This window comes from Cricetulus griseus, chromosome 4 (assembly GCF_003668045.3).
Source record: "Cricetulus griseus strain 17A/GY chromosome 4, alternate assembly CriGri-PICRH-1.0, whole genome shotgun sequence".
Taxonomy (NCBI): domain Eukaryota; kingdom Metazoa; phylum Chordata; class Mammalia; order Rodentia; family Cricetidae; genus Cricetulus; species Cricetulus griseus.
In genome coordinates, this window is record NC_048597.1 from 186,323,300 (window position 1) to 186,341,437 (window position 18,138).

The window sequence follows — 18,138 nt, forward strand, 5'->3', positions numbered from 1 at the left end:
TGAGCAGTTGTAAGCTGTAGCTCCCAGTCAGCTATGCTATCACCAAAGCAAATGACTGATACCTACACTACAGTTGTCAACATTTTTTGACAAGTATGCAATAAATTACCTAAGATATTCACCACTATCATTAGCTGTGCTTTGTGTTAGATGACTTCACCCAACAATAGGCTAATTTAGGTGTTCTGAGCAGGTTCAAGATAGGTGAGGCTAACCTGTGCTGCCACTGTTCAGGTTAGGAGCATTAAGTGCACTTTAAATTAACAGTGTTTCTGATTTATAATGGGTTTGTCATTATAACTCATTTAAGTTAAAAAGAGAAAGTCAAGGAGCTCCTGAATTTTGGAGGAAAGACTTTGTTTTTGTTTGTTTTTCATTTTCATTTAAACTTGAACAGTGTGTTCATTTGAAACAGCCCACAAGAAAATGTTAACTTAAAAGGCGATAGCTGGAAATTGTATCAATTTACAATAAAATATACAATACCTTATGCCTACTTCTGGAGTGTGAACCCTACTTCTGGTTTTCAAACCTTACTAATGACAGAGTGCTTTGGGCTATAAATATATATTTATATATTTACATGTATGCATAAGATAGAAGAGTCCATCCATCAGAATTCCCATTGCTGGTTGTGTGTGTTTTGTTTAAAGTCTGTTCTTTTCCTGAATGAAGCAAGAGGTTAGTGGTCAGAAACTCATTTCCCAACTGTATATGGTGGTATGCATCTGTAATTCCAGCACTCCCAGTACTCAGGAGGGAGAGGTAAGATGGTTCCAGGTGAGCCGCAGCTACATAAAGAGACTTTACCTCCATCACTCCAAAAAAAGAAAAACTTTCTCCTATTCCTCATCTCCCTGTTCTTTTATTATGGCCTCAAACATCTGGGTGGTTGAATACATGTGTTTGATAATTATCACTTGAATTTTCTTTTTGTTCATGTAAAAAATCACTTTTATAAGAACTCTGGAGGTTTTATTTTGGGTGTTTTTGTTTTCCTCCACCATACTCAGTATTTCTCAACAGTTCTGACAGGTAGGTATTATCTGGAGAGTAAGACGACAGGTACCTTGTATAGTCATGAAGGAAGTATAAGAGATAGGAGCTAAGTCTCCCAAATTTCTACTCTATGCTTTGTATGTTCTTGTCAAAAGTGCATTTTTGTCTCTTTTCACAGCTGGACGACAAAAGGATGGAATCCAGAAACATCAAAGTGACATGATTTCAGTGCAGGAACCTGTAGCCATTTTCTCTGGCATTCTAAAGATACTGGGGGATAGTGAGCAAGTGGGGGAAGGGGCTGAGTTCTAGAAACAGAAGGCTCGCTCTGTCTTCCCTTTAGTGAATAGTCTACTTTCAAATAGTCATTCCTCAAGCTCAGACACAACCAGGGAACCAGCCTGGTGCATTGACCTTGATTGGACTGGGCTCAGAAGCACACCTCTAAAATTTCGGTGTTTGCAAGGCAGAGGCGGAGGATGGAGAGTTTGAAGCCAGCCTGAACTACTTAGTGAGACCTGACTCAAAAACCAACGAACCAAACTAAATTTGGTCCCAGTTTCCCATTACAGTTTAAATAAATGAGAAAGATGGTCACCTAAAAACGTTAGGATTTGAAAAGATTATTCCAAGTGAGTGTGAAATGTGGGTGGAGAGAACATGGAAGGCTGGGATGAAAGGACCACATTCCTGTACTTGTGTAAGGGCACCGAGTTTCTCTTAGTTGGTTGCCTTTGCCAGGTGACTTCAGGATCAGCATCAGAGAATCCATGCAAACATACAGGTGTGAGGTGGTTGTTCCCCGGGGCCATTTTGTTTTCATGTTCATAAAAGTTTCTGGGTGTTAGAGCACACCCTATGCTCTTGCATCACCAAGGGACCTTGCTGCAAACCCAAATGCAGAGTGACCCTGAGCATCCTTCAACCCAGATTCCAGGTGGTGCAAGGCAGCCAGCCCGGCAGAGAAAAAGATTCTGGAGTTGCACGTTATGGAGAGGTCTTGCACGAAGCCTTCCCCTACCCTAAGTCCTTTCCCTAGAAATAGCTGGACCAGGGGTATCAGCCTTCGGGCTCCGGTTCGGCGCGGACACTCATCAGCACCTGCCACCTCAGCCCCTGGCCGCGGGTCGCGCGTTCGCGGACACTGAGGACTCTGTCAGGGCAGGTTTTGGATGTCAGTCGCGTGGGAGGAGGATGATGCTCCGTGCCCGCCGCCGATGGGAGGCAGCGTGAGCCCGAGAGAGCCGGGAGCAGTCGCAGTGGCCGCGCTCGAGCGCAGCCTCCTCCCGCTCCCACAATGCATAGGGCGGCGGCGGCGGCGGTGGCGGTGGCGGCGGCGGCTGCATCGAGGGCGGCTGAGGAGACAGAGGAGGCTACGGAGACCAGGCCTCTCAGGAGACCTCTGAGGAGGCGAAACAGCTTAGGACATCGAGGAAGCGAGGGGCCTGAAGACACGAGGCTGCCGGGGAGGCCTCAAGGGCTGTGGCGAGCAGGCGGCTGGGGACACTGAGGCGGCCCTGGCTGCTCTCCCCCGAGCCCCCCGAGCACGCGCGCCGGACTCACGCGGCGAGCCCGGGGGTGATGACCGGCAGACTCCCGCCCGCCGCTAGCGCCTGACGAACCCCGCCCCGCCCCGCCCGCTTGCTCGCCAGCTCCGCCCGCCCTGCCCGGCCCTTCCCTTCCCCTGCTCCCCGCCCGCCCGCCGCCGCCGCCGCCGCCGCCGCCGCTTCACCCGCGCGGGCGGCCGCCACGCGAGCTGCGGCCTCGCCCAGGCGGGGGGCGTCGGGCTGGGTCCGCCATGGCCGCGTCCGAGCTCTACACCAAGGTAACGCGCGCGCGCCGCGGGGCCGCGCCCTGGGGAGGGGGTCGCGCGCTCCGGCCGGTGGTCGTAGGAGCGGCGGCTTGTGTCCGGCTGCACCTCCCTCCCCGGCTGCATCTCCCTGCTCTGCCTCCTGGGCCCATTTCGGGTGGGATGCTCTTGGGCAGATGCTCGGACCGCTCTCCGGGGACGCGCGCTTAAAATAACGTCCTGTGCCGGTATGCGCCAGGCAGCCTCTCGCGGAGATGATTTCGGATTCTGCAGATGTGGCTGGTCCGATTTCACCTTTAGCTGCAGGGTTCTTGCCGTGGCCCTGGGGTGCGGAGCCTTTGGGAAGATGCTGCCGCCGGGCGATGGCGAGCTTATTCTCAGGCTCGACGGTGGCTGGGAGTTTGCTACCTGCGCGTTATCCCCGAGAGCCTCATTAGCTTCGCTTCCTCACCCTCCTTTCCGGGCGAGCCTTTCTTTCCCTTTTGGTCTTAATTTAGGGGAAGTGGCAGTCTTTTCAGTCTTAAACCGACGCCCATATTCTGAGTCTGATGATCTCTCTCTGAATGGCGTATTTTGGAGAGAGGACTTCAGAAAAATCTGTGTTGGCAAATGTGTGGTGTATGCAATCGTGGTATATTATGGTTTCAGTAGGTTTTTGTTTTGGTTTGGTTTTTTGCTAGCTATTGATTATTAATCATCTCCACTCAATTGAATTGCCTTAACTTTTTAAGTTCACGTTTCCAAAAATTTGCCAAAATCTTTCCCTTCTTGTCTCTCTGTTTTTGCCTTTGTCTTCCTGTCTGGTACTGGAGATTGAATGTAGGGCCTCAAGCATACTAGGCAAACCTTTTACCTATATATAGATAGCCCCAGCTCTCTGTACTCTTCCTTAGCATTTTGAAATCATTGTTTGCACACATGACTCCAGTAAGCCGGGAGCCCAAGAAGTCTGGATGGGGCATCCAGATACCTGCTTCTGGTCTAGACCTTTTCACCAACTGTGTGACCTTTTGCAACCTCTCTGGTTCAGGTTTCTTACATGTAAATAGAGTTAATTGTACTTGTCCTGCATTCCTTACAAGCTGTTGTGAGGATCTATGTTTTGATTTTTTGAGACAGCGTTTCTCTGTGTAACCCTGGCTGTCCTGGAACTTGCTCTGTAGACCAGGCTGGCCTCAGAGATCCGCTTGCCTCTGCCTCATGAGAGCTGGGGTTAAAGGAGTTCACCACTGCCGCTGGATTTTGAGGACCAAATTTAATACTATTTGTGAAAGCTTTCTGTGACCTGTAACCTTTTTCTACAAAATAGGAGTTATCTGATTAATTTCTTACAGCCATAAAAAGAACCTGGAACTTCTTTCTTTCTAGCCCTGTGTATAATTAGATTATTTTTCTAAGCCTAGTAATTTATTTAGGCATTATAGGTCTCTAAGATATGAGTGGCTATTATTGGAAACTGATTGGAAGTTACTTTATTAACTTACATAGTGCAATTGTGTTTTGCAAATATTAACTCATTTAATCCTTACAATTAATTATGAGGTAGAGACAAGTATCAGTTATTGTTCCCTGAAGAGCTGTCAGTCTGTAAACATTGAGTAGTTACATTGTTTTGTCTGTCTCAGCCCTTACAACCCCCCCCCATCCATCAGTCCCATCTTGAATGTGCTAATTGCAAGCTGATAAATAGATATTGGGTGGTAAGTTGTTCGACTTCTAGATCTGCTTTTGTGTCCAAAAGATAATTTGTAGGAAAAAATGGGAAAGGTGTTGCCATTTTTAAATGGTAAGGTCTTGAGTTTCCATCACAGCTTTATGGGTAATATAATTCATCTTTTAGTCTTCCTAGATACAGACTCATTTAGTCACTGAAACTGAGGATAGGATTTAAGGGGCTTTCTCCTAAAGTCACAGATACCCAAGAATACTCTGGTTCCATAGTTATTTGTGCACTGATTCTCTGAGTAGATCTTAGTTTAATGATAGGCAGGGATATTTATTGAATATCCTGTATACCAAATACTCTGCCTGATGTTTAGAGTTTCTAACAATGGACAAGTCATAGCCCTTTCCCTCATAGGGCTCACAGTCTGCTTCATGTATCCGTTGACTCACTTTGACTCTCCAAGGGCATAAATAACCAGCTGTTACCTTAACAACAGCAGACAGATGTGTTAGTAGGAGATAACAAATGTTCTGGGATATGGCAAAGGTTGGAGTGATTCTAGAGAACTGAGTAGTAAGTCTTAGGAGAAAGAAGGAAGCCATTAGAAGAAATGCCAGTGGAAAACACAAATATCTTTTCCTTGCAGAGGATTATAGAGAAGGAAGTTGTGGATAGATTACAAGGAAAAAACATGTTACTGACATGCCATAATTATGATATTCAGCATTATGATTAAATCTGAAAAGTGCCTTTTTAAAAGTTGTCATCAGACCTTTAAGGCAGATTTTGATGTGTGAAACAGATCAGCTCCTATTACAGTGAAGGGCATGTGACTGTACCATTTATTTTCTTAAGTTAGAATGATAAAGGTTTGTCATCACAATTTAGCAGGGTTTCCATTTCATAAAATTTCCATAAGTTTAAATATTTAAGAGCAATAACTTAGTGCCTGGATATAATGTTTCTTGAGACTGACATTTTGGTTAAAATATATTTGTTGATTCTTTTCCAGAGGGAGTTGCTAAGGAGCTGTGAATTTTTAAAATTACAGCATTATTGAGTTCTCTATATTTACAATTCACCAATATAAAATATCTGGTTCAGTATATTCACCGGGTTGTGTGGATTTTAGGTCTACCAGGCAGCTGTTATGTTACTGCTCTTAAGAGAGTTGTTAGTTTTGACTTGACAGTGAATGTCTATGTGGTAACCTCATCTAATGATGCTTTTAATAACTTTAGAGTTTCAGCATTTTGGAACCAAGTTTATCAATAAGACCCAGAAGGATCACCTGCAGCAATTTAATTAATTGCACATTAATCAGCCATATATACCATTGATAGCACATGGATGCTATAGAATGGACAAAGATACCTGAAGCTGTTTGAGTAAAAGTCCCTGTGATATATGAAGATGCTAAGTATTGTAAGAACGAAAAAAAAATCAGATGGAAACTCCAAAGCCATTAGAACTTTCCCAGAGGAAAACAGCTTTGTAGGGCAGTAGATTTCATATTTGCCATTTCCACATTTTTTTATATACCTGCTGAAGGTGTGTAAGCTAGGTAGGTGTGTGTGTGTTCTGATGTAGTTCAGTTTGACATTCAATAGCATTGTCCTCTCAAACCACCATTCCTAGAGATTCTAATATTTTGGTGTTGAAATCCCTTATTTGATCATTTGCTCTGATCTGGAGTTTGCCAAGTACATCCTTTAGTCAAGCTCCCTCTATGCCTTTTTCCTTCTGATGTCCCTGGGCTTGTTAATGGTACTACTAATCTAGTTCCACAGGTTAGGAACATCAGCATCCTTTCCCTTGGATCTCCCCCCCCCCTGGATCTTATATTTTACTTCTTTATGAACTCTGGTTCCATTTGACATCTAGCTATTAAGATTCTTAACCACTGCTAGCATCTATTTATTTATTTAATTATTTGATGCCTCAATGACCCAATACATTTCCAACTTACTATATAGTTTTATGTGTGTTACCATTGTCATAGTGCTATAAACACCCCGACATGCTATTTTGTTGAGCTTCAATATGTTTAAATAAATGAGTGAATGAATACTTAAACAGGAGGAGGTATAGATTGAAAATTATGGCTGGGCAGTGATGGCGCATGTCTTTAATCCTGGCATTCAGGAGGAAGAGGCAGGTGGATGTCTGAGAGTTTGAGGCCAGCCTGGTCTACAAAGCAAGCTCCAGGACAGCCAAGCCTGCAACATAAAGAAACCCTGTCTCAAAAAACTAGAGAGAGAGAAATAGAGAGAGAGAGAGAGAGAGAGAGAGAGAGAGAGAGAGAGAGAGAGAAAAGAAAATGATGACATGGATAAAGCATAGTGATGCCCTTCTATAATCCTAGCACTTGGAAAGCAAGGGATTACCATAAATTCAAGTATGGCTTGAGCTATGTAACAAGACTCTATCTGAGAAAAAATAAAAGCAAATTATAAGAAGGTGGTTAAAGAAGTAAACACATAATGAGGCATGTTGAAGAGGATGAGTAATAAGAGAAGAGAACTGGGAGCCAAGGAGACCAAGAAGAGAGCTGTTTCAAGAAATGAGATGCGCATTGCAGAGGTCTGGTAGACTGAGGTAAGCATAGAAAGGTGTTTAAAGAAGGAAATAAACTTCAGAGACATCTCTGCGAAGGATTAGATATAGGATGAGAAGGAGAGGAGCTAGGATAAGGGCATGATGGTAGCTCCACTTTGGAAACTGAAAGCTGTTCCTGGAGACTTCGAATGGAAAATTATCAGAATAATTCTCTGAATTGCTTGACCAAAGCAAAGTGATTATGAGTTGTTCTAGAAATTTGTCGATGTCTGTTAAATTGTGGAGGTTGTGTGTATTGTTCAGTGGCTCAAAGATTACTAAAATGTTTTAACTCTAGTAGGAGTTGCTACTCCTAGACCAGTTGTTTAGATCTTAGATTTTTAAAGTAAGGGAAAACTAGAGGAGCAATGAAGAACACACTCCTCTCTCCCGCCTCTCTCCCTTTCTCTCTCCCTTTCTTCTTCCCTCCTTCCCTCCCTTCTCCCTTCTCCCTCTTCTCTCCCTTCCTCCATTCTTGCTTTCTTCCTTTTTTTAAAAAGATGTGTTCTTACTCTATAGCCTAGACCACTCTGGAACTTATCTACCTAGACTGGTCTCAAACACATGGGAGTCCTCCTGTAATTTTAGAATTACACATATGAACTACCATGCCCAGCTATGATTTGTTTTTTGACAAATGTATACCAAAACAAGACACATTTCAGAATAGAATGGTCAGACCATAAATGAAGCTAGACATGTAAGTGGGATAGAATTGAAAAATACAGGTGATTTGGAAACATCAAGATTATAGAAGTATTAAACGTCAAGAATAATAGAAATTCAGCCAGCGAGATAGTTTGGTGGGTAACGGTGCTTGCTGCTGAGCTGACAACCTAAACTCAATCCCCAAGACCTACATGGTAGAATAGAGAGCTGAATCCCTCAAGTTATACTCTGACCTTTACATGTGCACACTCACATAAATAAATGCAATGGAAAAATGTTGAAAAATTAAAAAGCCTACTAGAATTTTGTAACATCTTACTTTAGTAGCTATTAGCTTATTAGAACTTGAAATAAATGTTTATCATTTTAAATAAATTCCTATTGTAAACATTAAGATTTATGTTATGTAATGGAATACCTCAAGTTATGATATTACTTAGTTCTAGTTTGAATAATCCATGAATAGTATTTCTTCCTTTTCTCTTTCTGTCTTTCTTTTTTTTTAAATTTTATTTTTGTTTTTTTTCAAGACAGGGTTTCTCTGTATAGCCCTAGCTGTCTTAGAAGTTGCTCTGTAGACCAGGCTGCCCTTGAACTCACAGAGAGCCACCTGTCTCTGCCTCCTGACTACTGGGATTAAAGGTGTGGGTCACCACAACCTGCCTCTTGAATAGTATTTCTAACACACCAAACTATCAATCTTTCTTTGACAGAGTTAAGCAGTTAATCAGTTAGAACCAATTTAAATATTTATTTATTCATTTTTTATTTATATATGTGTGTGTGCCTACACACCTCTGCCCGAGTTTATGTGAACAATATTTGTTGCAAGTCTCATATCAGAGGATATTGATCCCTTGGAACTGGAGTTACAGGTAATTGTGAGCCACCTGATTAGGTGCTGGAAACTGAACCTAGTCCCCTTCAAGAGCAGTAAGCATCCTTAATCTTTGAGCCATCTCTTTAGCCCTGTAGAGTACATTTAGTTGGAAGTAAGAGAAAACCTATTCAAAACCAGAAAGGGATTTTATTTGCTTGTGTGACCTGGAAGTTTAAACATGTCGTCACTCACAGCTCACATATATCTTTGAGATTGTGTGTCACTGACTCTCATATGTTGTCTGACATTGTTTTCATCTTCAGGACCACTATTTTAAGAGTGAATAGAGAGTAGCATCTGTAGATCACATGATTGCATGGCGCTGGGCCTAGGGGAAGAAAGCCCGATAGAGTTCTCCTTGCCCTTTCTTGCAGTCATATGCCCATTCCTTTCACAATACCCTGTTGGAAGTGTGGGAGGAATACCATGAGTGATAAGTTTATGCTTGCCCAGAGGCTTGAAGGAGGACAAGCATTATGATTGATTCTCTCACTATGACCTTATGGGATGGCTGAGAGCCATTCCCATCAGAAGGAGTAGTGCTGAGTAGACAAAATGAAAAACCAGCCTCAATTAATTTCATCTATGACTGGATCACCAAAAAAAAAAAAAAAAAAAAAAAAAAAAAAAAAAAAAAAAAAAACGATGGTGATTAGGTTCTTCTACTTCTGATCTTTGAGTGAAGTGAAAAAGTTTTTCTTTTTTTTTAACCTAAGTAAGAAGATATTAGATCTGTTTCTCCTAGAAAATCATCTTGAAATTAAAAATATAAAGCCAAGAAAAATCAATACAAGCAAAATTAGTAATAACATACAGAAACTGGAGGTGTGAAACACACCTTTTATCCAGTCTGTGAGGACTTGGTGAGTTGCACGTTGCTGTATTTCCCTAGCATTGTATATTTCCTCTTACTTTCTTCACATCCTTGCTTTCGAACATTGTTCTCTTCCTTCATTTTCACCCAGAGACACATTTGCACAATTTCTCCCTCTTTCTTTTGAGACAGGGTTTCATGTATCCCAGGCTGCCCTCAAATTTGTTATGTGGCAAAGGATGACCTTGAACTTCTGATCCTCCTGCCTCTACATCCTGGTGCTTGGGTTAAGGTGTACACCACCACAGCCCCTTTATGCAATGCTGGGGACCAAACTCAGGGCCTTGTGCATGCTAGGCAAACACTTACCAACTGAACTTCATTCCTCGGCTCCATGTTGTACAACTTCTTAATGCCTTTGTTTTGCCTGTACAAATTGTCCAGTTCATCTCTGGTGGTGGTGTATCTTCTGTTCTCCCTCCCCATCTTTTTTATGTCCCTGTTATCTGTCAGTCTCTGGTGCTCAGTGATATAACTGAGCACACATACACCCCTATAATGAGCTAAGATATATTGCTATTGTGGCAACTGTTCCTGAGTAGCTCAGTATGTGCTTTACTTGGTCAAACCTCACAACTTTCCTTTCTTGCCACTCCCTGAATCTGACATCATAGGAAGTAATTTTTATGAGTTTGTACAATCATTTTCTGTGTGCATGAACAAACACTTTTGTGTTAGATTAGTTTTCAAACTGGTTAGTCTAGACTAGTTCACTAATGTAGTAAGAGACCATCCTTACTTTAAAAAACATGTTGTATCAGTACTTAGACAACTCATATGGGACTGGTCTCTATCTGCCCAGGCTAAGAAAAATGTAGTTTGGCAAGCTACCTGCTTAGGATTTCTGCAGATGTTTTCCATAAAATTAGAGCACATGTATTTTAATAGTGTGAATTTGGATCAAATTGTAGATTAAGTCTTTTATAATTTGAAGTGGATATTTATTATTTTCCAAGTGAGAAAAGTTAGATTTATGATAGGTGATAATTGCATTTTAACCCACTCCTACTATTTCTAACTTATTTGTTTTCTATCCTAGACCAGGATTTCTTAGCCTCTCTACTTACAGTAATTTGGCTAATTTTCCCCCAAATGTCTGTTCTTTGTATTGTAGGATATTTAGCCAAGTTCCTGACCTGCAGCCACTAGTTCACTAGTACCTCTACTTCTAGTTATGACAGTCCATACCATCTCCAGACATTGCCAAATGTTTCCTGGGGGGCCAAGGTGAACCACTACCCTGAAGCCAGTGCCTAGACCTTAAGACTTAGATTAGGGCATGAGGGAAAAGTAGAAATAGCTAAAAATAAAAGCAGAGATTACTTGTAGAGAGTAGTTGACTTGAGAGCAGGAAATGTTTCATAGACAAAGTTATTCTGTGAGCCAGGTATGGTGGGCTAGGCCTGCAGTTCTAGCTACTTGACAAGCTGAGGCAGTTCAAGTCATGCAGGCAACCTGGTGAGACCCTGTCATAAAGTAAAACATATTAAAAAGGTCTGAAGATAGAGCTCAGGAATAGGTGTTTGCCCACCATATGTGGGGCCACAATTCCCAAGCTCAATCTCTAGCACTGCTCTCCCCCATGAAAAATAAATAAAAGAGACACTATAGGCAGGCGGTGGTGTTGCAGCCTTTAATTTCAGCTCTTGGGAAGCAGAGGTAGGTGGATCTCTTGAGTTTGAGACCACCAACCTGGTCTACAGATTGAGTTCCAGGACAGCCAGGGCTTCACAGAGAAATCCTGTCTCAAAGAAAAGAAAAAAGGAAAAGGAAAAAAGACACATTGTAGATAATTTATAATAGTCAAAAGGTGAAAGTTAAACACCACTAAGATTATCATTGTCATTTTTTTTGTCTGTGATGCTAAAAATCATATCCAATGCTTTGTATTGGGCATTGTAAAGAGTTACAACCTCATTGCAATTTGCCTCTTTAAGTCTTTTCTATCTATATAAATAACAATGATTTTGAAAGTATTTTAGTAACTCCCCCCCCATAGGGTTTCTCTGTGTAACAACCCTAGCTGTTTTAGTAACTTCTTAATGATTTAAAAACAATTTGTATTATAAGTGTTTATATAATTATACATTACTGAAAAAATTTAATATGTATTCTAACATCTGGAGGTATCATGATTTCTGCACTGCACTTCCTTTTCACTGTTAGAAGTCAGTTGCTCTGAAGGTCAAGACCAGGCTGGAGAAACCCACAGAAACAGCTGACCTGAACAAGGGGGAACTCTTGGTCCCCAGACTGATAGCTGGGAAACCAGCATAGGACTGATCCAGACCCCATGAAGGAGGAAGTCAGTTTGGATGTCTGGGCAATCTATGGGGCCACTGGTAGTGGATCAGTATTTACCCCTAGTACACAAATAGACTTTTGGAGCCCACTCCACATAGGCATACTCTCTCAGCCTTAACACACTGGGGAGGGTCTAGGCCCTGCTCCAAATGATGACAGACTTTAAAGATCCCCATGGAAGGCCTCACCCTCCCCAGTGATAAGGGGATGGTGGGGGGTGGCAAGGAAGGAGAGGAGGGAGAAGGAATTGAGATTGACATGTAAAGGAAGCTTGTTTCTAACTTAAATAAGAAAAAGAAGTCAGTTGCTCTGATGGGCAGCTTTTTACATAAATCTTTGCTTGTGCTAAATCAATTTTAGAAAATTTCATAATCCAAATCTCTTTGGTGAGAATTGGCATTTATATATGGGGTAGGACAGTCACATTCATCTTTAAAAATAGCACCTTGTGTGTACATTACCTCAAGGGTAGGGAGACTGGGTGTCCCATTTCTGAAAGATACCTTCAGTACCTTTATTTAGTTTTGAGAAATTCTTCTCAGTGGAAATATATAAGCTTATTTAAAATAGTCTTCTGGAAACCTAAACTACTTCCTTTCGTTAAAAACAAACAAACAAACAAGCAATCTCACTTTGTAGCCCTGGCTGAATTGAAATTTGGTATGTAAACCAGACTGGTCTCAAACTCACAGTGAACCCCCTGCCTCTGAATGCTGGGATTAAAGGTGTGCACCAAGTCCAGCTTCCTTTCCTTGTAGTGCCATTAAGAAAATAATTACTTTCCACCTTTTCCTCCTTAATTTGAAGAATTTTGGCAATAGAGGAAAAAAAAAGTAGAATTTTAAGCGAGAGAGAGAGACATAGCTTCTGTGTTGAGTGTAAATCATAAATTTTAACATGAAAACTACCTGATATTGTGTTGTCATTTCATTGTAGAGAACATGTCTTTAATTATCAGAAGCTAACATTTGTCGGAAGTAGTGTAAGTATAGGTTTGATTTCAGGTGTGTCAGACCTTAGGGTTCTTCAGCATCCACTGCTGTTCCACAGCAACACTGAATGCAGTATGCCCATCTTAATGATGACTGTAATACTCAGGTCTTGGGAGCTTGTGGGGTCTTCTGGTCATCCCTTGTGTGGGAACTACAGATTCTTGTCAGTTAAATGGTAGCTACAAAGCTAAAGGGAAATTGAAGGTCAGGAAACTGAGTTGAGCCTTAACATCATTGAAGTTTCTTTATATTTCCTTGTGCACTAAAATCTTGATTTTTTTTTAAAACTTTATTAGTATCAGTTATTTTCGTCTAAAAATTTGACTTGGACAAATGCATGGGTCTGGCAAAATAGTTACCCTATAATAATGATTACTGTTTACTGAGGCCTTGCTGTAGTCCAGATAGCCTTTAAAAACATTGTTTGCCAGGCCTGGTTGCAGTAAGCCTGTAATACCATGTGCTTAGGAAGCTGTGGCAGGCCTGCAAATTCAAGGCCCACCTGGCTTACCAAGTGAGTTTAAGGCCAGCCTGAGCTTCAAGAGGTGAAACTCCTTTTCCGAATCAAAAATCTTAAAAGGTTGTGTCTGAGTATGGTGGCCCATGGCTGTATTCACAGGACTCTGGAGGGCAAGACAAGAGGATTGTCACTAATTGGAGGCCAACTTGGGCTACATAATGAGTTGTAGTCCAACCTGGGCTCTAAGAATGAGAGGTTGTGCTGACTTGTCTGGAACTCACTGTGGGGCTGGCTCTGAGCTTGTGTCAGCAAGTCCTGCTGCGTCTGCCTCCACCTCCACCTCCCAAGAGTGAGAGTAAAAGCTTGCCTTACCACACCTGGCTTACTTGAAACAGTACATTTTTAAAAAGAAAGATTCCACCTATCCTGTTAGTGCTTCCAAGCAACATTTGCCTGCATTCCTCACAAGCCAGACAGTCTAGCCTTGCTATGAGTGTTTTCTTCCTTCGCTTTAGTCATCCCTTTTCCCTGAGAGTGGCAGCGTATCATAGCAACTAAGGCACGAACATCCTATCTACAAGAAGGAATATCTTCCTCCCTTCCTTTCCTTCAATCCCTTCTTTTTTTATTTAAAATTTTATGTGTATGAGAGTTTTGCCTGCATGTATGTCTGTGAACTATGTGCATATCTGGTGCCCATGTAGGTCAGAAAAGAGTACCAGTTATAGACAGCTATGAGCTGCCATGTGGGTGCTGGGAATCAACCCAGGGTTCTGCAGTAGCAGCCAGTAATCTTAGTAAACAGCTGAGTCATCTCTCCAGCCCTGCTGGTTCCCCTTTTTTGCTATTAACTTTCTCTGTGACCTTTAAGCAAGTTACTTGCTCTTTCTGTACTTGAGTTTCCTCATATTTACTGTTTATTTGTATGTGTTTATATGCTTGTTTGTGTACATATGAAGGGTAGAGGAAAGCCTTGGATATGATGTTCCTTGGGAGCTGTTCACCATACTTTTTGAGACAGGGTCTCTCACGGACCTGGACCTCACTTATTAGGTTTGACTGATGGGCCAGAAAGCCCCTGTGTATCTGCCCTATATCCACCTACCCAGCATTAGGATTAGTAACACATATGCCACAATGTCCAACCTTTTAGATTTATTTATTTATTCATTCATTTTTAATGTGTGTCATTGTTTTGCCTGAATTATGGATGGTATACCATATATATGCCAGGTGCCCTTGGAGATCAGAAGAAGGTGTTGGATCCTCTGGATCGTTGTGAGCTGCCATATGAGTACTGGATTCTGGTGATTGAACTTAGGCCATCACATTAAAGCTCAGACTAATTTTGAAGTTTAGGAATCTTCTTGCCTCACCCTCCAATTGTACCTCACTCCAGCGGGGTACAGTGTCCGCTGCTCCTGGATATCCTTAATATTTCACCTTATTAATAGAGTATGTGAGGAGACCTGGCACATGGCAGTGACCTAGTAATTCTTTTTCTATTTTTAAGGACAACTAAGAAAACATAATTGAGAATTGTCTATCCTACTATTAATAGGTCTGAAATAGTAAAGGAAATGACTTGCAAAATTGCTTTGGAAGACATTCTCTTAAAATATATTTAAGGCCTCAGTATGTAGCTCAGAGTGCTTGCCTAGTATGTATAACCTGGTGTGGTTTTGCACACCCATAATCTAGCACTTGTTGGGGAGGAACAGCAGCAAGAAGATTAAGAGTTCAAGGTTATTATCATCTACATAAGAAATTTGAGACCAGATTGAGCCAAAGATACACACGAACACTTTCTCTCTCTCTCTCTCTCTCTCTCTCTCTATATATATATATATATATATTATATATATATATATATATATATATACATATATATATAATATATATGTATGTATGTATGTGTGTGTATGTATATACATATATATGTTAAATGGCAAAATATAATAAATCTTTAATGTAGAGGAGGAAAATTCAGGAAAAAATTTCATGCAGCCCCACTGTCTTCAAATACTCTAATATTTGATGTATATCCTTCTAGTCACCTATTTCTGTCTATGTTTTCTACAGAAAAATGGTTTGTGTTCAGGCATAAATGGGATATCTGTGCCATGCATCTTCCTGCTGAGGAAGGGTGTGTGTGTGAAGCTTTTAAGAGCCAAGGGTTGGGGAGTATCAGGGTAAATCAGTGTCTTCAGGACATGACTGAAGCACTGTATTCATGAACTCCCAGTAGCTATGTAGATGGAGTTTCTGTCCAACCTGGTCCCACAGCCAGGCTTATATTAATTATAAACTGTTTGGCCGGTCGGTGGTTTAGGTTTCTTACTGGCTAGCTCTGTCTTAATTATTAACCTATAACTACTAATCTGTGTATTCCTACATGGCCTTATCTTCCTGGTAGCTACATGGTGTCTCCTTCGTATCTACTTCTCTCCTTTTCTCTAGAGTTCTCCTAGTCTGGTAGTCCCACCTATACTTCCTGTCTGGTTACTGGCCAATCAGTGTTTTATTCATCAACCAGTAAGAAAAACATATAAACAGAAGGACATACCCTGTCATAGCTGTGGTTTTCTAAGGTCTGCTCAAGATCAAGCCAGTCAGCATTTTAGCATGGATGGGGGAGTCTCACAAACCTCCACCCTAGCTGAGGAACTATGGACAGTTGAGAGCTGCTGAGGGAGTAGTTTTATTTAAGGGTTTGGCCCTTGGTAGGGTGACTACACACCAGGGAATGGCCCCACACCTGTGAGTACATAGGTATAACCATTTGGACTTTGATTTATAAAAGTAAAAAAGAGGACTTGAAGTTGGGACTGACTGGGGTTGGGGAACTGGGGATTAGATCTAGAAGGAGTTGAGGGGTAGGACTTGGGAGTGAATATACTCAAAATACATTGTATCCATGTATAAAACTTTCTAGAATCCATAAAAATACTATCTTTTAAAAATGGCTTATTTTCAGCATTCCTCCAAGGCCTCTGCTTCTGTTCTTGCCTCCAGGTTCCTGCCTTGCCTTACCATGATAATGAACTGTGACCCATAAACCAAATAAGTCCTTTCCTCCTCAAAAAAAAAAAAAGGCTTATTTTGTATGTACTACTTTATAAACAAGATTTGCTTTAAGTAATAGATTATGACTATTTTCCCATGCAAATACATTCTTCTATAGTATGACTTTATTTTGGTCACTTCGTAGACCAAGTTGCCCTCAGACTTAAGGCAGTCCTGCTTCAGCGTCTCAGAGTGCCATGGTTATAGTTGTGAGCCACTATGCCTGACTTACAAAATGTTTCTAATGGCTTCACAGTGTTACAGTGCAAATATTACTTAACCTGTATTAAATATTTCTAATTTTTTGATGTTTACATATAAACTGAAGAGGCCCAAAAGCTCTTGTGTGTTTCTGTAGAAATTCAGCTGTGGTTTTCATTGAGGCTGACTGGTTGCAAAGTGTCCCATTTTCTGTAGAAAGTAATAACAATGGTATAGAAACTGGGTAGTGGTGAGATACATCAACATCAAGGAAATTAGTCTACTTAGAGCTTAGAACACAGGCTACAGGGATCTCACCTTCCCAGGGATAAATTTTTAAATATTAGTACAGATTTGCGATCTCAAGGTGTCAGTCTTGACAGTTTGCTGTAAGTGGATTCTCTAAATGACAGCGATGATAGATAGTTAGAGTGACCAGAATAAGTTCACGTCTAACTTGAGCATACAAAGGATCCTTTCCAGTGCTTTGGAAACCATGTTGCAGGGTGAAGTGTGGGTTATATATTAGTACATCTGCCACAGAGGTATGTATATTAGCCAAGGAGACTACCCTGACTAACAAACTGCCTAGGATCTGTCACACCACTGCATCAGTCTTTAATGTAGACAGCCTAGCTGCTCAGCTGTTGCCCTTCAATTTGGAGAGGCTGACTGGGTAAAAGGGATAATACAGCAGAGAGGTAACATGGGGGAATAGTCTCTGAAACAGTAATGAGATCAGTTAAGCTCTGAAAAGGAGTCTTACAGCTAATGTATTTCAGTAAGTCTCTTGGTTTGCAAATGTTGAAATTAGTTTCTCATGACAACTTTAAACTGGAATGTGTCTAGGAAACTGGCCAGAGGTCTCAAAAGACCTAGTCTTTCAAAAAATGTCCATTTTTGTTGGATGAGATGTGATCCCTTCTGAAGTTGACCTTTCCTGTGTGTATCGAGCAGTGCCTTAGTCCCAAGAAAATAGACAGATCTGTGGAGGAGCAAAAGTTGCCATGGCACTTACCACCTTCTGAGTCATCCAGGTCCAGTTGGTCTTTTGGAGCTGGGCCCCCACTAGAGTGTGCTTAAGAAGCATCTGGGACAGCAGTGGGAGGCTGACTCACGAGGATCACAGGTTTGAGGCTAGAAGTAGCTACACAGTGTGTTGGAAGGACAGCCTAGGCTACGTAACATGGCACTGTCTCAATAGAAACAGCACTGAGCACAAAACTCATGGTGGAATTTAACTGGTTGGGTTGAGATTGGGTTGTCTCATCCGAGTTCATGAAAAATAAAATGATGTAGCTAGTTGGTTCATGCATGTAATCCCAGTGCTTGAGAAACCAAGGCAGGAAAATTACTGCAGTTTGTGGTTAGAGCATGGACTACAAGGGGCCTCTTGTAGTAGATCAGTAGAAATGGACTTTGGGAGCCCATTTCACATAGAGGGATACTCCCTGAGCCTAGACACAAAAAAAAACCACACAAAGAAAAAAACCCCACAAGACACAATTGTGATTGAGCCATTTTGTGCATTAGTCTTAGCATCTTAAGTTATCTTTTTAAGGGGAGGGCCTAGACCCTATTCCAAAGAATATGACAGACTCTGAAGACCTCCTATGGAA

The 18,138-nt window shown here is 41.5% G+C and overlaps 1 protein-coding gene across 4 annotated transcripts in view; it reads left to right on the forward strand.

Annotated features, from left to right (window-relative positions):
- Positions 1–2,334: 2,334 nt before the first annotated feature.
- The window catches only part of Myo5a (myosin VA), a 152,754-nt gene continuing 136,950 nt past the window's right edge, over positions 2,335–18,138 (forward strand). For 2 of the 4 annotated variants that reach the window (XM_027411150.2, XM_035443808.1), the window contains exon 1: positions 2,335–2,824. In XM_027411150.2, coding sequence (XP_027266951.1) covers positions 2,798–2,824 — 27 coding nt within the window. In that variant the 5' untranslated portion in view covers positions 2,335–2,797. The remainder of the gene's footprint in view (positions 2,825–18,138) is intronic. The other 2 variants (XM_027411148.2, XM_027411149.2) reach the window with 1 other exon arrangement.